Genomic DNA, 22,880 nt, shown 5'->3' with positions numbered 1-22,880 from the left:
CCGCTTTTCCCAGAGGGGTGGGAATTATGGGATTCCAGGCGAGGAGGTGCCTGAGGGATTTTCCATGTGATCCAAGGGTGTGGGAAAGCAGAGTCAGAGTCCAGAGGAGGCCGCGGAGCTGCTCCGAGGGCTGGGAGAGCTGGGAATGTCCGGCTGGAGAAGGGAAGGATCCAGGGAATCTTTGGAGCCGCTTCCTGAGCCTAAAGGGGCTCCAGGAGAGCTGGGCTTTGGGATGAAGGATGGAGGGGCAGGAGGCAGGGAATGGCTTTCCAGTGGGAAAGGGGAGCCTGGGCTGGGATCTTGGGAAGGAATTCCCGGCTGGGAGGGTGGGGAGGGGCTGGGCTGGAATTCCCAGAGAATCCCTGGATCCCTGGGAGTGTCCAAGGCCAGGCTGGAGCACGCTGGGATCGTGGGAAGGTGTCAGGATTGGATTGGGATGAGCTTTGAAATCCTTTCCCACCCATCTCAAGGCAGTTTCTGGGAACAGCCTCATTTTTTCCATAATGGAACCCAAAGGAAAGGTTGGAATTGTTTTCCTTTCTCCGGGCTGGCTGAGAACCATCCCTGGCAGCTCCCATCCTCCCTCCTGACTTTATTGACTTGGCCAGGAGATTAAAAACTCCAGGAATGCCAGAGCCAGGAGCGAAATTCCGGCCATGTCTGGTCTCCTATAACAGAAAAGCTGGGATGGCTCTGAATTAATTTTTTCTCAAGAACTAGGGAAAAAAAAATCAATTTAAGATCAATTTAAGATCAATTTAAGATCAATTTAAAATCAATTTAAAATCAATTTAAAATCAATTTTAAATCAATTTTAAATCAATTTAAAATCCCCAGGAAAAGATCAACCCCCACCCCCCACCCCCACCCCAGCCCAGCAGGGGATTTTCTCCTTCTTCATTTTCTCTCCCATTCCATTGTTTCCAGCGGGAATTTCTCCTAATTCCAGCCCACACCTCCTAATTGCCCTTCCAAGGGATGATCCCACTCATCCCACAGATCTTTCACTTTGTTATATCCTTAATTTTTCCTGCCTCAAAAGGATTTTTTAACTCCCAAAATAAGCTGGGAAAGGAGATTTTAACCCCAAAGGTTTGAAAATGTGAAAATCCCAATATTCCAACGTTGATCCTTGATTTTGCTCCTCAATTCCTGGGTTGTTTTTTTTTTTTTTTTTGACGTTCTCAAACAGCTTCGGGGGGTCACAGGGGGGAAAATTGGGTATGAGTGACTCAAATTTGGATTTTGGCCAAAAAAGGAAGAAAAATCAATCAAAACCTTCCCCCAGAGCTCCGTTCCCAGCTGGGATTGAGTCACCCTTCGGCTGTCACGTGCGGAATGCACAGGATCCCCGTGGAACTGTTGTTATCTTCCCAAATCTTGGATTTTCCAGCCTTCCAGCATCCCCCTGTTTGGAGCGAGGGAGGGGGGATGGGGAGAACCTCCTCTTACACATAAACATGGGAAAAGGAGGATTTCTGTCAGAAATTTCTCCATTTTTGTCTTTCTTCCCCCCCCCCCGGGTGTTTTTATCTCAAATCCATTGGTTTTGAATCCAAAAGAACAGATAATTTCTCCATGGAAGCGGAGTGGAGGTGGAAAAGTGCTTTTCCCTTGTACTTTGATCTCGGCAGCGGCTGTTGGCTTTTCAAAAGAGACATTTCTTAGGAGAGGGATTTTTTTCCCTGGCTTTGTTCCCCCCCGATTTGCTTTGTTCAAATCGGAGCTTTTAGAAGGATTTTGGCCACCAGAGCAAAGGCAGCGGGATGAACTCTGATGGATTTGATTCCATTTCGAATCCAGGGAAAGATTTTAGGGAGAAAAAGGGAAGAATTTAGGTAGAAAAAAGCTTGAAAGCTCCAAACCTGAATTTGCTGCAACCTGGAGTAAGTTGGGAATGGCCACATGGAAAAGGGAGAGGAACTTGCTCGGAGTTGGTTCATCCAAGGAGGTTTAGATTAGAGATTGGAGCTGGGATCTTGGGAAGGAATTCCCGGCTGGGAGGGTGGGGAGGGGCTGGACTGGAATTCCCAGAGAAGCTGTGGCAGCCCCTGGATCCCTGGGAGTGTCCAAGGCCAGGCTGGAGCACCCTGGGACAGGGGAAGGGGTCGGGGTTGGAATGGGATGATCCTTAAGGTTCCTTCCCAGCCAAACCATCCTGGGATGCTGTGATTCCATGGAATTGTAGGACGCTGATGGCTGGAGTGGCTCCAGGCTGGGCTTAGAGCCAGAGACCTCAGAGCCCCTCCCCGAGCCTAAAGGGGCTCCAGGAGAGCTGGGATTTGGGAAAGGGCTGGCGGGGCAGGAGGCAGGGAATGGCTTCCCAGTGGGAAAGGGGAGCCTGGGGTGGGATCTTGGGAAGGAATTCCCGGCTGGGCTGGAATTGCCAGAGAAGCTGTGGCTGCCCCTGGATCCCTGGGAGTGTCCCAGGAAAGGCTGGAGGAGTCAGGGTTGGACCGGGATGGGATTTAAGGTCCCTTCCCACCCAAACCGTTCCAGGATTCCATGATCCATAAGAAGCTTGAGATGAAGCTTGGACAGAGCCAGTGCCAGGCCCCTTCCTGTCCCCGGGCCCCACCAGGACTGGTCATGGCCAGGCTGGGAGATCCAAACCAGGGCTGATCCAAGATTCCTCAGGGATGCCCATTCCTAAAAAAACCCTGCCCTGCCTGGAGATGGGACCAGGCTGGAGTAAAGCACCACAAATCCAGGGATTAGCAGCATCCTAGGGTAAAATTTCCAACAAAATGGTGGAGCAGGGAACAAAGCCCCACCAGGACCCGGCTCCATCTGCTCCCAGTGCCTTCAGCGGCTCCAAGGGCTTGCGGCTCTTCCGGACTTTTCCTGTCTCCTGGCTCTGCTGCAGCTGGTCCGGGATGCACCGGGAATTCCCGGTGAATCAGGACCATGGTCAGATCCCTCAAAAACTGCTGTCCAAGTATCCAGGAACAGAGAAACTTTGGGATCCGCAAGGCTGAAACATCCAACAGCTGATGCTCTTCCCGCTTTTTGGATTTCCCAGGATATTCCATGGGCGCTGATTGTGTCTCTCTGTGTTGCAGACCAGCATCTCCATAGAGATCCGGTACCAGGCTCTGGATGGGACGGTGGGCACCTGGAATGACAAGGAATTCCTGGAGACGCCCAGTGTGCACTCGGAGGGGGATGGAAGGTATTCCTTGGAGACCGACAGCCTCCTGTCCGGCCACCGGCACGGCTCCGACGTCTCTCCTGGGAAATCCAACCAGCAATCCATGGAGAGGAGCTTCAGGAGGTAACGGGATGCAGAGTTCTTGGATGTGGGATTGTGGGGGAATTGGAACGGCTTGGATTGTCGGGAAAGGGCAGCAGCATCCCAGTGCTGCTCCAGGGGGCATCTCCTGCCGTTGGAAGATCCATTGGAACAGCTCCAGGTGAGGGTGGGATCCAGGTGGCCACCGGCACCTCCTGGTGCTCCACAGCTGGATCTGAGACTTCTAAGACTGGACCACAGGGAGAGAAATTGTCATTCCATGCAGATCCCGAGGGATGGAGGGTCTGGCTCCCCAGATCCCGAGGGATGGAGGGTCTGGCTCCCCAGATCCGGAGGGATGGAGGGTCTGGCTCCTGGTTGGACCTCACTGGTGGGATTAAGTCCATGTGGGATCTCAGGTGTCCATGGAGTGCATGTTGCTCCCAGGATTGAGGTCCCAGGGCAGTCGCTGGGATGTCAGTCCCTCCCCAGGATAAGTGAAATCCCACACCAGGCGATTCCTGCTGGGAATTCCTGAGGAATCCTGTGGTGGCTGGTGGGAACACCTCCACCTCTTCCAAGGGATGTTGTTCCAGTTTTCCATCCATTTAAGGATCAGTAGTGGTGTCTTTGTGAGCTCAGGGGATTTGCCCCTGGATGAGAACAATCCCAGGGACTGAATCCCAACATTCCCTGGCACAAAGCTGCTGGAACCAGCTGCAATCCCAGCCCAGTGACTGGGAATGCTGCAGGTGACTCCACTGGGATAAAGGGCGAGCTGGGACCAGTTTTCCAGGAGCCTATGGACACTCAGGGCTCCATCTTTGGATGGTGGTGGAGTCCCCATCCCTGGAGGTGTCCAAGGAATTCCTGGAAGTGGCACTCAGTGCTCTGGGCTGGGGATAAGGGGGGGATCAGGCACAGCTTGGACTCAATGATCCGGGAGGGATTTTCCAACTTGTGGGATTCTGTAATTCCAGGATATGCAGCCACAAGGGCATTCATGGAATGCCAAGATGGATTTTCAGGCAGCTTTCCGCAGCCTTTGGAGCTGTGTTCTCTGGGGGGGCTTTGTGGGTCTCCACTCTGGGAGCTCTTGAATCCATTGGAAAAGGGAACAGTTGGAAGAGGGGGGACACGTCAAAGCCCTGAAGTTGCTGGAATTCTTAAGGAATGAGATGGAGGTGGAGGGGAGACTCTGGAAGTGGGAGAGGGGGACGGTGAGGGCAGAGCTGGGTCCTGGTGTCACCCACGGCTCCTTCGGGATCACCACATTCCCTGTCTGCTCCTCACGGACCAACCACTTCCACGGTGATAGATAAGGGAGGACGATCCTTGTACTCCCAAATCATGGAATCATGGAATATCAGAACCATTCCAGCCGGAAAATCCCTCCGAGTGCACTGAGTCCGAACATTCCCCCAGCACAGCCAAATCCCTAAGTCCACACGGGGAGCCCAGCCCGGAGCTGTGAATCCAAACACAGCCCTTGGAATCAGCTGCTTTTTCCATTCCATTTCTCCCCCTCAGGGTTATCCCGTTTTGGATCACATTCCATCTGGGATTAGCACTTCATTGTGGCCAAAAAAAGGGGAAAACCGGCTTTTTCCCTATGGATGGAGACAGAGGGAATATCCCTCTTAATTGCTCGCGTCCCTCCAAGGCAGTTCATTAACTGTGGGAACTGGGCTGAATCCAGGGAATTTTCAAACAAATTGGAAGTGCAGCTTTATTTCCCGGCCCAGCGAACCGGGACGAGGCTGAGCGGGAATGTGCCGATGGATTAAAGAGGCGGATGCCGGGCGGGGAGCCAGGAATGGCATGGCTCAGAGTGGGGGTCAGGCTGTCTGGGATGGGAAATCCGATCCTTCCTGCGCCACTGGAATTTGGGGATGCAGGGAGCACGACGGATGCTCCGTCCCTCATGGGAGTGTCCAAGGCCAGGTTGGAGCAGCCTGGGACAGTGGGAGGGGTCCCTGCCCATGGCAGGAGTGGGACTGGGTGGGATTTGAGGTCTCTTCCCACCAAAACTGGGATTCGTGGATTCCAGGGAATTGGAGGATGCTGCTGGGATGGCTCTGGGATGGGTTTTCCAGTTTCTCATCAGATGAATCCTGTGGGATGCAGCTCCATGGGATTAAAGGAAAAAAATAAGGATCCAGGGGGAGCTTGGAGTCCTTTCCCGAGCCTAAGGGGCTCCAGGAGAGCTGGGATTTGGGAAAAGGGCTGGAGGGGCAGGAGGCAGGGAATGGCTTCCCAGTGGGAAAGGGGAGCTTGGGCTGGGATCTTGGGAAGGAATTCCCGGCTGGGAGGGTGGGGAGGGGCTGGGCTGGAATTCCCAGAGAAGCTGTGGCTGCTCCATTTTAGGAGGAGTTGTGGGATTTGCTGAGCATGGGATGTGCAGAGCCGCGTCCTGGGTGGCGGATCCAGGTTGGATTTTGGGAACAATTCCTGCCTGGAAAGGGTTTTCCAGCCCTGGCACAGCTGCCCAGGGCAGGGCTGGAGCCCCCATCCCCGGAGGGACTGAAATCCCTGTGGATGTGGCACCTGGGGCCATGGATCAGGGGTGGCCTTGGCAGTGCTGGGAATGGTTGGACTCCATGGGCTTCGAGGGCTTTTCCAACCCAAAGGACTCGGTGATTCCATGATTTTGGAATCCTGAATCCCAGGAAGGACAGAGCTGATGCTGGCGGTATTCCCACCAGGATGGAAGAGGAAGAGCTCTATTTCCACAGCGAGGACGAGCTCCTGGGAGAGGGGGATTCCCTGAGCCAGGGATCCCTGGACACGAGGTGGGGAGAGGCTCTGCAGTGCTGTGCTGCTCCTGCCTTTTCCCGATGGATCCCCCACAGGAATTGTCCCTGGATTCCCATTCCTGGGCTGCCGGTGGGGAGGAGAAGTGATGGAACAGCCAGAAAAGCAGCCTTGGAATGGGGTCCCGGATGGAGATGGGGGTCCTGGCTGGGACACTGCCTTGCCTTTGATGTGCTCTTCCGTCTCCATGTGCTGTCCCCAGATCCCGGGATCAGCCGTTCCCATGGGAATCAGTTCCCTGTGTGTGCATGAAGGTTTGTTTGCTGTGGTGTTTCTTGGAGTGCCAAAAAGAGTTTGGGAAGGAGCCAAAAGAAAAGGGAATTCAGGGAAAACCCAGGGATCATCCCAAGAAGAGCTCAGCTCACAGGAAGGAGAATTCTGGGAGAGGTTCCTGAATTGCTGTGGGATAAAGGATGGCAGGAAGGACATGGAGGGGCTCATGGATTTAACACTGGATCAGCCTGGGATAGGGCAGAGTTGGATCAGGTGATCCCTGTAGGTCCCTTCCATTGGAAAATATCCCATCCCATCCCACTGATCCCATCCCATCCTATCCCATCCTGTCCCATCCCATCCCATCCTATCCCATCCTGTCCCATCCCATCCCACTGATCCCACTGATCCCATCCCACTGATCCCATCCCATCCTATCCCATCCTGTCCCATCCCATCCCATCCTATCCCATCCTGTCCCATCCCATCCCACTGATCCCATCCCATCCCATCCCATCCCATCCCATCCCATCCCATCCCATCCCATCCCATCCTGTCCCATCGATCCCATCCCATCCCACTGATCCCACTGATCCCATCCCACTGATCCCATCCCATCCTGTCCCATCGATCCCATCCCATCCCACTGATCCCATCCCACTGATCCCATCCCATCCCATCCCATCCCATCGATCCCATCCCATCCCACTGATCCCATCCCATCCCATCCCATCCCATCCCATCCTGCCTTTTCCCTGGCTGCGCCATGCATTCCTTTGGATTATCGGGGCAGAAAACCAGACCTGGACCAGGATTATCCATCCCAGGATTCCTGGTCAGCCTGGATCAATCCTGGATGGGAGGGGCAGGAATTCTCCCAGCCCTTTCTTCTGGAAGTCAGGGATGAGGGAGGATGTGGAGATAAAAGTTGGAAGAGGGAGATTCCCGCGGCAAAGCCGTTTAAATGGGGTTTTTAGGGATAACGGGAATAGAGGCATCCATAAAAGCAGCAGGAAGGGGATGATGCAGGGAATACTGGAAATACAGGAAATTCCCTGGGATAGGAAAGGTTTATCCCCCATCCCAAACAATTCCTAGATCTCGGCACCTCTGGGATGTTAATGGGGTTTTATCCCTGTTTTCACTGAGATTCCCAAGAGGATTTTCCTCTGGGAAATTCATGGCTCAGGTTGTAGCAACTCCATGCTGGGGTTTACCAGGAATCAAAAAAAGGCCGGAAAAAAAAAGAGAAGAAAGGAAAGAGGTTCCACATTCCAGCTTTTGGGAAGGATCCCAGGGCACTTGGACGTGAACCATCCTTTGGAATCAAAGGGAAAGGCTTTCGTTAAAATTCCTTTGGGAGCAAAAATGTCCCAGCTCCTTTGGAAGGCCCTTCCTGCTCCATCACTTACAGATCCCAGACCTGGGAAAAATTTGGATTGGAAGAATAAAAATAGGAATTTTGGTGTTTCCAGAGCTGTGATTCCAACAGGGAATTTGGCGGGATGCGGAGGGCTCCTGTTGGACCCTGTCCTGGCCTTCCTCATCCTCATTCCCAATCCCATTCCCCATCCCATGCCCCAGGATGTCCTTCCTCCAGCCCAGGCATCCCTCTGGATTCCCTGTTCTCCACCTGGATGGAAGATTTGCGGGAGGCGTCAGGAATGGGCAGAGGGGCAGGGATGGGAAGGAAAAGGGGAGTGGGATACGCAAGGAAAAGTGGGATAAAGAAGGCAGGGAACTCCCTGTCCCTTGAATGTCACAGGAGCAGCCTCAGGGATCGTGGGCCAGGCCAATCCACAGCCCTGGAGACAGGGAATTGCGAACCTATGGAATATTCTGGGTGGGAAGGGACCTTAAATCCCATCCTGTTCCAATCCCGACACCTTCCACTATCCCAGGGTGCTCCAAGCCCCATCCAGCCTGGCCTGGGACACTTCCAGGGATCCAGGGGCAGCCACAGCTTCTCCGGGAATTGCATCCCAGCCCCTCCCCACCCTCCCAGGGAGCAATTCCTTCCCAAAATTCCATCTAAATCCAGCCTTTATTGGTTTAAAGCCTTTCCCCCTTTTCCTGGCATTCCAGGCCCTGCTGAAATCTGTTCCCAAACATGGGGACTTGATTTAATTCCCATCTTTTCCAAAGACTTTTCCCATAATCTCAGACATTCCCCGCCCTCTGCTGCCTTTCTCCCACCCCACTCCCAACCCTGAGCCCCTTTTCCTCCTGGAGAATCCCCTGGGATCCGGGCACAGACATCCTGGAGAGGCCTGAGCCCAGAGATCCCAGAGTTTGGCAGCTCTGGAAGCAGAGGAAGATCCCTCTCTGGCAGATCCGGGACAGCCTTGTCCCATTCCCACGGAGCAGAGAATTTTGGGAATTGTGCTGCGGAGCTGCCGATTCCAGGGGAAGCAGATCCATCTTTTCCTGGGTGTCTTCCTTGGCCGGTGCTGGATCCAGGCTGATCCCGTGCTCTGGCACCAGGAATTTTCACCTTCATTCCCTCTTTTCCAGAATGTCTCTGGGAATGTGTGACCCTCCCGTGTCTGCAGATCCACATGGACACTTCTGCTTGGGAATTCCCCAAAATTTGGGCATTCATGTGTAAACAGCACCCCCCAGGAAGCGATCCCATAGCTTTCCAAGTGTTGGGAAGGGTTTTCCATCACTGGGACGATGGCAGGGCTTTCCAAGGTTTCCAAGGGCTGGGAATTCCCCTTTCCTCCTTCCAGGAATTCCAGCACAGGGTACAGCACCCACCCATTCCCACTTTTCCTTTGGGATTTGTGCAAATCCATCCCAAACAGAAGGAAGGGGCGGGACAAGGAGGTCAGGGAGGAGGGAACCACGTGGAAAATGTGGAATTTTGGCCAAATATCCCCCAAAATCCGGTCTGGGACAGACCTGGATCCTGTGGACACCACTGGAAGTGGCCTGGGGGGATCCTGGGATTCCAGCCGTGCATGGAGTGCTTTGCTGTGCCAGAGTGTTCCCAAGTTTTTCCTGGTTTATAAAACAATGGAAGAGCCCTTAATCCTCACATCACAGCTGGAATTTTTCCTCTCTCCCTGTAAATTCCCAAGCCTTGGAGACGAAGCAGAAGAAGATCAGCATTCCAGGTAAATTCCCACAGCAGATCCCCCTCTCCAGGGCTGATCCACCTCGCAAGTCGTGCTTTCCAGGGAAAATTCCTTAAATCCAGGAGCAGGCATCAGAACGTGGATTTGTTAAATCCCATTTTTGTGTTTCCCTGGGGATCCCAAGTTTGGAACCTGCTCATCCCACACAGAATCCAGGGATGAAGGAGCCAGGAATGGGAGGTGGAACTTTCCCATGTGCCAGGTCCCTGGAATGGCTTCAGCTCCTTGATCCATTGGGAGCTTTGACCAAACGCATCCATGAAAAAAATCACGGGAAAGGATCCAGAGGAGGGAAAAAATGAGCTAAAAAATCCCAGGAAATGGGAAACCATTGGAACCAGGACAGGATCCTTGAAAAAGCTGGACGTGTTCCAGTGAGGAAAACAGCAAAGAACAGGAAATCCGGAAGGAATTCTGGGCTGGGAGGGTGGAGAGCAGCTGGGCTGGAATTCCTGGAGGAGCTGTGGCTGCCCCTGGATCCCTGGGAGTGTCCAAGGCCAGGTTGGAGAACTGGGATAGTGGGAGGTGTCCCTGCCCATGGAATGGGATGAGGTTTAAGGTCCCTTCCCACCCAAACCATCCCGGGATTCTACAATTCCATGATTTATTTACCAGTACAGACTCACCCTTCGATTCCCAGGGAAAGCCAAGAGGGATGGGCACTTCCAGAGGCAGTTCAGGAATTGCCCAAACCTGGCTGAGCCCAGCTCCCAACCCTCTGGAAACTGAGATCCCGGGAAGCACCACCCGATAGGGGCTGTCCTTGAAATATTCATGGCGAGGACAGAGCTCGGAGCCGAAAGGAATCTGCTCCCGGTGAATTATTGATGGAAGCTTTTCTTCCGTGTCCCGGCGGATCCGAGCCTTGTCCGACTGCCTGTTGCTAATTATCCCTCCGGCACCTGCTCCAAAGCTGGGATCTGTGCCAGGCACGGGAGAACTTGGGATGAAACTCCCCACAGGCTGCCCAGGGCATTCCCATTCCCGTGTGGATGTGGCACTTGGGGACATGGATCAGTGCTGGAAATGGTTGGAATTTGGGACAGTGGATAATTAATCTGTGTCCAAGTAGTTAAGGAGGGTCCAAAATTCCCAAATCCATGTGGCGTTCAGGCACAGATCTTTGGGATCTGTGGGATCCCAAAGGATCTTTGGGATGTCACACTCCAGATCCGTGCCACCACCAGGATGAACAGGAGGTTTGGGGTCCTTTCCATCCTGGGAAAAACAGTCCCAGTCAAGGTTTTCCATCTTTTTTTCCAACTCCTCCGTTAAATTTAATTAAATTACGTTAATCATTTAATGTGCCATTAAATTCCTTGGGGAAAAATGCATCCTGTGGATCCTGAAAATCAGGAAAAGGTTCAAACCAATGGAGCAGGTGCTGCCGTGAGTCCCAGGGAAGAGCCTCCAGCACCTGGAGACTTTTCCGGAATGCTGGGAATGTAAATTGCCCCCAACCTGTCCCGGTGAAGATCTCCCAGATGGAGCAGGAGCAATGGATAATTCTGGAAGTTCTCCTGTTCCCCATGCCCGAAGTGCAGATCCAGCCTCCAGCCAGGTTTTTCCTGAGAATAGGGCGAGGGGAACACCCTGGGCTGGAATTCCCTCCCTGGAGCACCCGGAGCTTGGACACGGCCCCATCCTCCTGGGAAGGGGTGTCCCTGCTCCCTCAGGAATTCTGACATTGGGATTTGATTGGATTTTTTTTCTCTTTCTCTCCGGTGCCTCTTCCAGGATTAAGTTTAACGATGGATACAAGGCAGTGGCAAGGTACCAAAATGTCCTGCTGGGAGGGATCCTGCATTTTGGAGGGATCCTGGATTTTGGGGGAATCCCAGTTTTGGGGGGTTGCTCCCACCCCAGGCACCCACATCTTACAAGTAGGTGCCGGTCCTGGTATAAATCCAGGATTTGGGATACAGGCCAAGCTCATCCTGTGCTCCCTCTCCACCACATCCCACATAATACAGGGATACCGGGAATTACAGTGTCAGGACACAGGGAATGGCTTCCCCCTGCCAGAGGGCAGGAATAGATGGGATACTGGGAAGGAATTGCTCCCTGGGAGGGGCTGGGCTGGAATTCCCAGAGAAGCTGTGGCAGCCCCTGGATCCCTGGCAGTGTCCGAGGCCAGGTTGGAGCAGCCTGGGATCATGGGAGGTGTCGGGGTTGGAATGGGATGGGATTTAAGGTCCCTCCCACCCAAAGAATTCTGGGATTTGAGGATCAGCCCCTCCCCCGTCCTGCTCCCATGGGCTGGGGGTGGCTGCGTCCAGTTGGGAATGTTCATTAATTCCTCACATTCCTCCTCCTGGTTCCGTCTCCTCCCAACAGTGAAGACCCGGAAGATCCCAGGTACGGGATGTGGTGTCTCTGCTTCCCTTTGGGAATGGTGTGTGCATGGATGGGAGCATGGTGTTTGGATCCATGGAAAGGGCCTTTTCTGGGATCACTCACCCCTGGGGTTCCCTCTGTCCTTCCTAATCCCAGCAAGGACAAGTCTCCTTCCGGTCAGGGACTTCCGAAGGGGCTCCGAGGGTCCTGCTTGTCTGTATTTCCAGCTATCCATCCACCCATCCAACCATCCATCCATCCATCCACCCATCCAACCATCCATCCATCCATGGATCCCTCCATTCCTCCATCCATCCCTTCCTTCATCCATCCGTGGATCCATCCATTCCTCCATCCATGGATCCATCCATCCCTCCATCCATCCCTTCATCCATTCCATCCATCCATCCATGGATCCATCCATCTGTGGATCCATCCATCCATCTATATCCATCCATCCATCCACGGATCCATCCATCCCTTCACCCATTCCATCCATCCCTTCACCCATTACATCCATCCATGGATCCATCCATCCATCCATCCATCCCTCCATGGATCCATCCATGGATCCCTCCATCCATCCATCCATCCCTTCACCCATTCCATCCATCCATGGATCCCTCCATCCATCCCTTCACCCATTCCATCCATGAATCCATCCATCCCTCCCTCCCTCCATCCCTCCATCCATCCATGGATCCGTCCATCCCTCCATCCATCCCTTCACCCATTCCACCCACCTCTCCATCCCTCCATCCCTCCATCCATCCCTTCACCCATTCCATCCATCCATGGATCCATCCATCCATCCATCCATCCATCCATCCATCCCTCCATGGATCCATCCATGGATCCCTCCATCCATCCTTTCACCCATTCCATCCATCCATCCCTCCATCCCTTCACCCATTCTATCCATCCATCCATCCATGGATCCCCCCATCCATCCTATCCTCCATCCATCCCTTCCTCCATCCATCCATGGATCCCTCCATCCCTCCATCCATCCCTTCACCCATTCCATCCATCCATCCATGGATTCCTCCATCCATCCCTCCCTCCATCCCTCCATCATTCCAGCCCCACCAGTGCTGTCCTACCTCTGTTCCCAATTCCCTGGATGCCGTGGGATCCTTGGGAAGCCCTGTTGCAGGGAGCTCTCCCTCCGGGACACTCCTGGATTGGCTTTGTTGGATTGCTCCGTGCACGTGGATGAGTTTGGGGCAAGAAGGTGGATGAGGGTCCATCCCTGGATCACATCTCATGGAATTGCTCCTTTGGATTGCAGAGCCAAGGCCAAAGGGAAGGAGAAAAAACACCTGGTGTTGCCGTTCAGGTATCCCGATTCCCTGATCCCTGATTCCCAGGGTGACGCCCTGGCCCTTGGCAGCAGAATCCCTGGGGAACAGCAGCAGGGCAGGACCAGGAGGCCATTTTCCCAAGGAAAGGGCTCCAAACCGAGTGGTTTGAGAGATAAGATGGGAATTCCCCATCCGTGCACATTCCAGGCCCCTGGAGCCCAGGCTGGGGCTGTCCGTGGTCACCTTTGGCAGGGAGGGTTGGACTGGAAGAGCCCAGGGAAAAGGAAAGGATAGACAAAGAGGAATTTGGCACTGGCTGCTCCACCAGGCCCTTGGAAAAGGGTCCTGGATCCCTCAGGAAGCACAGCCACCCACCCGGACACCCTGATCCGAGTGCCAGGAATGGAGGGGATGCAGGAATCAGGAGAGGAAGGAGATGTGGGAAACACTTGGAGCAGGAGGAGGGAAACACGGGAAAAGGAGGGACACACCTGGAATGCGCCGTGTTCCTGCATCCCTCATCCGAGATGAGGGAAAGGACACAGGATCCGCACTTCCCTGGCCCCTCTCCTAAGGATGGATCCCAGGGATGGGACACCCCCGACCCTCTGCCCACCCAGGGATGGATCCCATCCCGATTCTGGGGGACATCCCAGACCCTCTGCCCACCCAGGGATGGATCCCATCCTGATTCCAGGGGACATTCCAGGCCCTCTGCCCACCCAGGGATGGATCCCATCCCGATTCTGGGGGACATCCCAGACCCTCTGCCCACCCAGGGATGGATCCCATCCTGATTCCAGGGGACATTCCAGGCCCTCTGCCCACCCAGGGATGGATCCCATCCCGATTCTGGGGGACATCCCAGACCCTCTGCCCACCCAGGGATGGATCCCATCCTGATTCCAGGGGACATTCCAGGCCCTCTGCCCACCCAGAGCAGTTTGGATTGGGAAGAGAGGGAGTTTTCCAGCCGGGCTGTGGGAGGGAAGGATCCCAGCCAGTGAGATCTGAGGGATGTGATCCCACAGGGATCCTGCCTGGAATCCCGGCCGATCCATCTCCGATGTGTCCAGCAGGACCTGGACCAGATCCCTGAGCTCCGGAGGGAGGCGTGGAATGATTTAATTCCTCTCCTGGCAGCTTTTCCAATGCCGAGCTGCGCTTTGGTGCTCCCGGGAGGAGCTCAGCTGGCACGGGAATAATTTTTCCCGCTGTGCTTCCACAGCAGGATCGGGACAGGGAAAAAGCAGGAATGCTTGGATCAGAGCAGGCTCCAAGCTGATCCCTGCCCGTGCTGCTCTTCCCAGTTTCCCACCCGTGTCCCATTTTTTGCTGGAGCCCTTATGGAATTCCCCTCTCCCAAAACCCATCCAGCAACCCTTCACAATTTAATCTTTTCCTGGATGGTTTTCCAGCCGCTCAGAGCACAAGGAGCTGGAATCTCAGGCTCTGAAATCAGTTCCCCTGTCCCTTGTCCCCAGTCCGGCGGAGGAGCTGCTGTAATTAACTCCAGCTTCCTTAATTACATCCCCGAGCTGCTTAATTGCTTTCTCCTCCCTAATTGCTGCAGGACAATGAGGGCGGTTAATGGGAGAGAGAGAGGGAGAGGGAGGGAAACCGGGAGGAAAACAGGGAAGCAGCACCGGGGAGGAAAACAGGGAGAGAAGCAGTGCTGGGGAATAAAATAGGGAGGAAAAGAGGGAAGCAGGACTGGAGTGGAAACCTGACAGGAAAACAGGGAGGCAGGTCCAGGGAGGAAAATAGGGAGGAGAACAGGGAGAGAAGCAGGATCTGAGAGGAAAACAGGGAAGAAGGACCAGGGAGGAAAACGGAAGGAAAGAGAGAGGCAGGACCCGGAGAGGAAAACAGGGAGGCAGGACTTGGAGAGAGAAATATGAGAGAGAAGGAAAACAGAAGCCAGAGAGCGGAGCAGGATCCCAAAGGGAACGGGGAAGGAAGGGATTGATGTTTCCGATGCGGAGTCGGGGCGGGAATGAGGAATTCCAGATCCAGCCCACGCCCTGCAGCACAGGCCCCTCTGGAGGGAGGATATGGATGCACCTCTGCAGGGGGATAAGGAAAACCATTCCCCTCTCCAGAAAGGAGAAGCCTTGTCCCCTGCCTAGGAGCTTCCCAAATCCGGGAATGGAATCCGGGAATCCCACGTGTCCTGCACAGCGGTGCTGCTTTGCCAGCCCCAAACACAAATCCAGGGAATGTCCATCGCTTCCAGCTCCAGTGCTGGGAGCTGGGGTATCCTAAGCCATGCAGGGATGTTTTCCACCTAAATTTTAAGCTGAGAGAGAGGAGGTTTGGACGGGATATTGGGAAGGAATTCTTCCCTGTGGTGGTGGGGAGGGGTTGGGCTGGAATTCCCAGAGAAGCTGTGGCTGCCCCTGGATCCCTGGAAGCATCCAAGGCCAGCTTGGACAGGCTTGGAAAAACCTGGGATAGTGGAAGGTGTCCCTGCCCATGGTAGGGGTGGGATTAGAGATCCTTAAGGTCCCTTCCCACCCAAAGCATTCCATGATTCCCGGATTCCTTGGTGCACTGAAGTTTGTTTGCCTTTTATTCCCTCGATATTCTGCCACCGGCTCCAGCAAAGGCAAGGAGAAGACCAAGGAGCACAAGTAGGTTTGCTCTCCCTGCTCCTCTTCCTCCTGGTTCCCACTTTTCCAGCTGATCCGGTTGGTTTGCTCTCCCTGCTCCTCTTCCTCCTGGTTCCCACTTCTCCAGCTGATCCGGTGGCTGTGCTCTCCCTTTTCCAAAGCTGGACCTGTCCACCCTGGAAAAACTTGGCTCTCTTGGATGTGTGGCCTGAGGGTTTGGAGCCTGCAGGGAATATTTATCCAAAAAACCAAGGAATATTTATCCAGCAAAAGCTTTGGAGCCTGGCAGCGCCGGAAGGGAACTGAGAGGTTTTGAGGGAAGCCTGGATCCGTCCGATCTGGATGAAGGGAGTTTCCCAGCCTGGGCACGGACAGGACAGGAGAGGTCAGGGTGCAGATGGGACTTAGATCCGGCTTTTCTTTGGATATCAGGAAAAGGTTCTTCCCTCAGAGCCGGTGGGGCACTGGAACAGCTCCCCAGGGAATGGTCACATTCCCAAGGCTGCCAGAGCTCCAGGAGCGCTTGGACAGGGACAGGGTGGGATTGCTTGGGTGTCCTGGGCAGGAGTTGGATCAATGATCCCAGTGGGTCCCTTCCCACTTGGGAATTCCTTGATTCCATGATCCAACAGCTCCTGTGCCCATATTAGGCTGCCAGGTTTCTCCAGCTCCTGCCTTCCTCTTATTCCCAGCTGTTTTCATGGATACCAGACCGGGCTGTTCTCCCAAGAGCCGGATCCTCCAGCTCTGCTGGAGCAGCTCGGCTCAAATTTAAACTCAGCTCCAGGGAATGCTCCTGGAATCACCCCCAGGCACTTCCCCATCCAGGAGGTCTCTTCTGGCTCCCGTTCCTTGTTTTGTGGTTTAAGGATCAATTCATGGCACATCCCATGGATGGACCTTCCCAATTAATGGGATAAAGTGAGGAAGAGGAGACGAGGTGGGAAAGGAGGAAAATGTCCTCAAGGAGAGGGCAGAGTCAGGAAAAATGGGAAGAGATCTCCCAGCTCTGGTCCTTCCTCTGGGAAGAGGCACAAAGGGATTGAGGGCTGGGATCTTCCCAAGGGTGGTGGGTGTAGGATGAACCGGGATCTGTCCCCTGGAAGAACAGGAAGATTCCTGACAGGCGGAATTCCTTCAAGGAAGTGAGCCGTGGGAATGCTGCTCCCTGCTCCCAGCAAAATGCAGTGATTACAATGTCCTTTTATCCATGGATAATTCACCAGTAACGGGATCTTTAACTGGAATCTGGCCAGGAGAGGCTGCTCCTGACTCCCTGCCGTGGCTCCAGAATCCCTGTGGATTCGGGAGATCCCCATGGGTGAAATCCTAAAGGACAAAGCCAAGAGGAGCAGCAGGAGGATTTGTGGAACTGGAGATGATCCATGCTCAATCCCGTATTAGACCGCAGAAAATCCACGGGAAGAGCACTTCTGGAGGCTGGGTGGAATCTCCCGTGTCTAATACGGATTCAAACTTTGTTGGAAGTTTCTGCTGACGTGGGATCAGCATCAGGATGCTCCCTCCTCCACCCCAAATTTTCCAGAATCCAGGTGGGATGTGCTGGAGCAGCAGCAGCTTCTCCGGAGATCAGCTCTTTGGGAAAGAGGGAGAAGGCCGGGTATTGGCAAAGGAGCGCTCCGGCTGCTGTGGCAGCAGCTCAGGTTCCGCGGGGCCGCGGATCCTCATGGAATATTCATGTGGAGACGGTGTCAGCTCTCCGCCAGCCCCCGCTTCCCACCGGCGCCGTCGGGAGCGTGGCGGGAGCAGCGGAGGGATCGGGAAGATCCCACAAAACTCCCGCTCCGCCCACGGAGGAGGCTCGGAGGGATCCCCCATCCCTGCTCCGTCCCCTCGGGCACTGGGATGGACGTTCCACCATAGAGGTGCCGCCATTCCCGGCTCAGCTCTTCCAGAACCTTCTCCTGCAGGGCTGGGTGAAGGTAGAAGCTGGGATGGGAAGGGGGAGGTGTTTGGGATTGGGCAGGGCTCACCCAGCTGGGAAAAGGGACGGGTGGGGATTGGGAAGGGGTTGGGGATCGGGATGAGCCACTCGGAAGCTGCTCCAGAACATTTGGGACGGCTCCGTCCTCATCCTCATCCTCATCCTGTTCCTTCACTTCTCCTCCGCACCTGCCAAGTGCCGCCAAAATCGGCCAAAATCGGCCAAAATCCACTGCTTTGGAATTTATTTCTTTGTCTCTTTTTTCCTGTTATTCCTCTTTTTCTCCTTTTTTCCTGGTTTTTTCCCTCTTTTCCTCCCCTTCCTTTTCCTGGTGCTTTTTCCTGTTCCTTTGGAGGTTTTTTCCCTGCTTTATCCTCAGCATGTTTTAATCCTGACAGGATTTTTCCGCATGTTTTTTCTTTCCTTTATTTTTTCTTCCCTTTTTTTTTCCTTCCCCCCCCCCCCGCCCCCCCCCCCCGATTCCTCCTGAGGTTTCTTTCCCAAATTTTTCTGTTTTTCTTTTCTTTTTTTTCCCTACTTTCCCCCTGTTCTTCCCTCAGGTTTTTCCTCCCCACATTTTATCTTCCCTCTACCTTTTTTTCCCTTTTTTTTCTTTTTCCCCCCCTCTGCTTATTCCTCCTGGGGTTTTTTCCTAATTTTTTCTGTGTTTTTTCCCTTTTTTTTTTTCTATTTTCCCTCCCCATTTTTCCATCCCCATTTTTACCTCCCTGTTTTTCCTTCCCATCTTTCCCCCCCCATTTCTTTTCTCCCTTTTTCCCTGTCTTTTCCCTTTTTCTCCTTTTCCTTCTTTTTTCTATTTCTTTTTATGTTTTTGCCTTTTTTCTTCTTCCTTTTTTCTTTTCCCTCTTTTTTCCTTTTGTCTCTTTTTACTTTAGTTCCCCTTTTTCGTTTTTTGCCCCTTTTCCCAACTTTTTCTTTATTTTCCCTTTTTCTTTTCCATCCTTTTTTTCCCCTTCTTTTCCCCTTTTTTTCTTTTTTCCCCTCTTCCTTCCCCCTTGTTTCTTTCCATTTTTTCCCCTTCCCCCAGCACTCTCGAAACTCTGTTATTCCCTGCCCCTTCCCCTTCCCAGGGCTCCATTCCCAGTGCTGGGAATTGGCTCAGAGGAACTGGGATGGACACGGACCCAGCACCTGGAGCTCTGTTCCATGGACGGGCCTGGAGCCCTCTGGATTTTTCCCTCTGATCCACCTCATCCCGTGGATGTTCCATAGGCTTTTCCCCAGCTCCAGGGCCTTTAGGAACACATGGAGCTGCTGATCCCAATTCCTTCCCTGAGTCCCCACTCCACGAGGGGCCGGAGGGGCGATCCCAGCTCCCGCATGGATCCCTTGGGAAGGGGCTGGGTTGGGATGGTGATGCTGGGATGGGTCTCAGCGCACATTCCTTGGATCAAGCACTTAATCCCAGTTTTTTCCAAATGGCCCAAAACCACCGTCACCGTTTTACTGACGGGAACATCCGAGGGATCCAAAGCATCCTCGGTGTCCGTGGATTTGGGAGGATGGGAGAGGACCCTGCCAGGTTTTTCCCTGCAGGGTCCATCACCAGCTGCTCCTCACTTTGGTTTTCCTTCCCAAGGAACCTCAGAAATTCCTGGAACAGGGATTTTATCCCTGAGCATCCACAGGTAAAATGGCAGCTCTGGGACTGGAGGGATTTTTTGCTCTCCGGTTCTAAGAATTCCATGGAAAAGAAAGGAATGTAATCCAACTGGAGGTGTGTTGTCTTATGGAGGGCTCTGGCTGCTGGGTATTCCGGGCTGGAAGGAATCTCTGTGGCGGAGAGCGGTCTGGGAGCAGAATTCCAGAACCTGAGCCGTGATTCCAGCATTTCCTCATTAAAGAAATGAGTTTGAAAACAGCTCCAAAGGGTTCCATCCCCTGGGTGTTTCCTGGTGGGATTACAGGTACAGGTACATCCTCACCTTTTCTCCTCCAATCCATGGAAAAACTGCACCATCATGGAGCCTCCTGGGAATTAATCGCAGCTCCCAGAGGCCGGAGTGTTGCTTTAGTCCCAGATTTAAATAGTTCCTGGATCTTATCCCGACTGGATTCCTCTTCCTCAGATAATGTTATTTTCCCATTTCTCCTTAATTTTCTTCCCGCTTGCTCCGGCTCTCTCTGCAGCCTGCAGACTTCTGGGGGTTGCTTCCAACCAGGATGCACCAGGCTGGCTGCAATTCCAGGGTTTCTTGGTCTTGGGAAAAAATTCCCAAGGATAAAACTTGACCCCTTGGCCTCATCCAGAGGTGGGACTGGGAAACCCCACAGATTCCACGGCGTTGCCTTGTGGGCAGCACATCCCAATCCCGTAGGATCCAGGAGCTCTGGATCCGCTGGATCCCCTGGCCTGGCAGCCAGCTGGAGGTGAGGTCCTGGCTGGAGGTGAGGTCCTGGCTGGAGATTAGATTTGGGTTGGAGGTGAGGAAAAGTCCTGGCTGGAGGTGAGGTCCTGGCTGGAGATTAGATTTGGGTTGGAGGTGAGGAAAAGTCCTGGCTGGAGGTGAGGTCCTGGTTGGAGATTAGATTTGGGTTGGAGGTGAGGAAAAGTCCTGGCTGGAGGTGACATGTTGTCCTGGCTGGAAGTGGATCCCAGTTTGGAGGTGAGGTCCAGCTTGGAGGCGACATCAAGGCTGGAGGTGAGGTCCAGGGTGGAGGTGAGTTCCCATCTGGAGGTGAGGTTCATGTTGGAGGTGAGGTCCCAGTTTGGAGGTGAAGTCCAGTCAGAAGACGAGGAAAGCTCCAGCCTGGAGGTGAGATCTGGTCCTGGCTGGAGGTGAGGAAAGGTCCAGGCTGGAGGTGAGGTCCCAGTTGGAGGTGAGTTCCAGGCTGGAGGTGAGGATCATCTTGGAGGTTAGACCTGGGCTGTAGGAAAGGTCCAGCCTGGAGCTGAGTTCCTCGTTTGGAGGTGAGGTCCAACCTGGAGGCAAGGCTCATCTTGGAGATTAGATCCGGGCTAGAGGTGAGGTGGGGAAAGGTCCATCCTGGAGGTGAGGTGAGATCCAGGAAGGAGGTGAGGTCCCGGCTGGATCTGAGGTCCAGTCAGGAGGGGGGGAAGGTCCCAGTTTGGAGGTGAGGTAGAAGAAAAGGGTGAGGTCCTGGCTGGAGCTGAGGAAAGGTCCAGGCTGCAGGTGGGGTGTGATCCTGGCTGGAGCTGAGGTCCAGCCTGGAGCTGAGGTCCCGTGTTATTTCCAAGCTGCCCCAAGAACATCTCCAGAAAAGCTGCCAAGGTTCCTACGCTTCCAGTGATGGGAATTTTCCGATTAAAAACATTCCCCCCTCACAGGTGGGGGAGTAGTTGGAGTGTCTGAAATTTTGGGTGTTTCGATGTTTGGATTTTTGGGTGTTTCATTTTCAGTCGTTTCATTTTTTGGCCTCTTGGAAAGAAATTCCATGAACCGGTTGGGAGAGATGAGGAGTGGGACCACAACACGGACCCCCAGCAGGGACTCTGCTCAGTTATCCCAAGTTATGATTCCCAGATAAAAAATGGGTTCCAAGATTCCAGGGCTGTGGATTCCACTGTGATCCTGCCTCTGCCTCTGGAATATTCCCTGCTCTGTTTTTCAGCTGATACTTCCTCTTTTCCCTTTGGAAGAAATTCCTCCTGTTCCCACCTCCCAGGTCCTAGAAAACACTAAAATACAGCACTTAATGGGAATTTTTATTCTCCCTCTCTTCATCCAGAGCTGGAAAAGGAGTTTTTTCAGCCATGAAGCTTGGAAAGACACGTCCGTCCAAGGACGAGCATCGGAAACAAGGTACGGTCGTGGAATGATGGTGGATTCCTGGGACAGCAGCAGCAGGAGAGGAAGGGCTGCTTGTTCCCTGGGCTTGGCACCGTGGTGGGGCTGGAACTGGATACCTCTGGAAAGGCAGGAGAGGGCAGCAGGTGGAAATTCATTGTTGTTTCCATTCAGAGCCTCAGGATCAGTTTTCCACTGCGAAGAAAAGCAGGAATGTGCGCTTGCAGGCAGGGAAAAGCCTTGCTTTGGATTGCGGTGCTGGGAAAACTTCCACTGCTTTCCAGCCAGGTTTCAGGATAGGAAAAGGGAATTTTGCCTGGGATGCTGGCACGGATACCTGGGTGCTCTTCCCAGGCCCTGGGTGTTCCCCTCGTGGTTAAAGCTTCCAGCAGGACCATGGGAAAACATCCAGGATGCAAAGGCAGGAATGGGGCGCTCGGTCCCATGGAAGTTGGATTTATCCGTGGTCAGGGAATGGTCACTGTGTGGTGTGGTCCGTGCTGCGTGGCCAGGAAGCTCCTGATCCCACCTTTCCCAGGAACCTCCAGCTGTCCCACACCTCCCCTGGGCTGGGATTGTTATTCCGACCCTTGGCCACTGGAGATGGGATGGGATGGGATGGGATGGGATGGGATGGGATGGGATGGGATGGGATGGGATGGGATGGGATGGGTGTCCTACACCCGCTGCCTGTTGGCCAAGCCAGCATTCCCAGCATTCCATGGGTGCTTCCATCCCATCCAGGCTCCTCTGGCGGGTTAGATCAGGACCTGTTCACAAGGTGGGACAGGCCGGAAAGGGCTTGGAGCACCCTGGGATAGTGGAGGTGTCCTTGCCCATGGAAGGGGGTGGGATGGGTGGGAATGGTCCTGCTCAGGGCTAACAGATTCTCCAGATGACCAAAATCCAAACTGGGAGGTGCTGGTCTGTCCATCGCCTGCAGGTCGTGGGACTTGACCTGCTCAAGTCCTTCATCATCAAGGAATCATGGAATGGTTTGGGTGGGAAGGGACCTTACAGCTCATCTTGTTCCACGGGCAGGGACAACTTCCACTATCCCAGGTGGCTCCAAGCCCCCTCCAACCTGGCCTGGGACACTTCCAGGGATCCAGGGGCAGCTGCAGCTTCTCTGGGAATTCCAGTCCAGCCCCTCCCCACCCTCCCAGCTGGGAATTCCTTCCCAAGATCCCACCCCAAGCTCCCCTTTCCCACTGGGAAGCCATTCCCTGTGTCCTGCCCCTCCCGCCCTTGTCCCCAGTCCCTCTCCAGCTCTCCTGGAGCCCCTTTAGGCTTGGGAAGGGGCTTCAAGCTCTCCCTGGAGCCTTCCCTTCTCCAGGTGAACATTCCCAGCTCTCCCAGCCTGGCTCCAGCACAGAGGGGCTCCAGCCCTGGGAGCAGCTCCGTGGTCTCCTCTGGAGCCGCTCCAGCAGCTCCATGACCGTCCTGTGCCGAGGATCCCAGAGCCGGAGGCAGTGTGACTCTGGCTCAGTCTCAGTCTCCCAGCTGGGTTGAG

At 54.0% G+C, this 22,880-nt stretch overlaps 1 protein-coding gene across 4 annotated transcripts in view; it reads left to right on the top strand.

Annotated features, from left to right (window-relative positions):
- OTOF (otoferlin) overlaps positions 1 to 22,880 on the top strand; it is an 80,721-nt gene that overhangs the window by 17,981 nt on the left and 39,860 nt on the right. For 2 of the 4 annotated variants that reach the window (XM_048298855.1, XM_048298854.1), the window contains exons 5-6: positions 3,063 to 3,274; positions 21,309 to 21,382. In XM_048298855.1, the coding sequence (XP_048154812.1) occupies positions 3,063 to 3,274; positions 21,309 to 21,382 (286 nt within the window). Of the gene's footprint in view, positions 1 to 3,062; positions 3,275 to 5,937; positions 6,025 to 9,342; positions 9,379 to 11,136; positions 11,173 to 11,736; positions 11,758 to 13,027; positions 13,076 to 15,643; positions 15,674 to 21,308; positions 21,383 to 22,880 lie in introns of all 4 variants that reach the window. The other 2 variants (XM_048298856.1, XM_048298857.1) reach the window with 2 other exon arrangements.

This window comes from Corvus hawaiiensis, chromosome 3, assembly GCF_020740725.1.
Source record: "Corvus hawaiiensis isolate bCorHaw1 chromosome 3, bCorHaw1.pri.cur, whole genome shotgun sequence".
Taxonomy (NCBI): domain Eukaryota; kingdom Metazoa; phylum Chordata; class Aves; order Passeriformes; family Corvidae; genus Corvus; species Corvus hawaiiensis.
The sequence above is the reverse complement of the archived record's forward strand: the minus strand, read 5'-3'. Positions and strand labels throughout refer to the sequence as shown.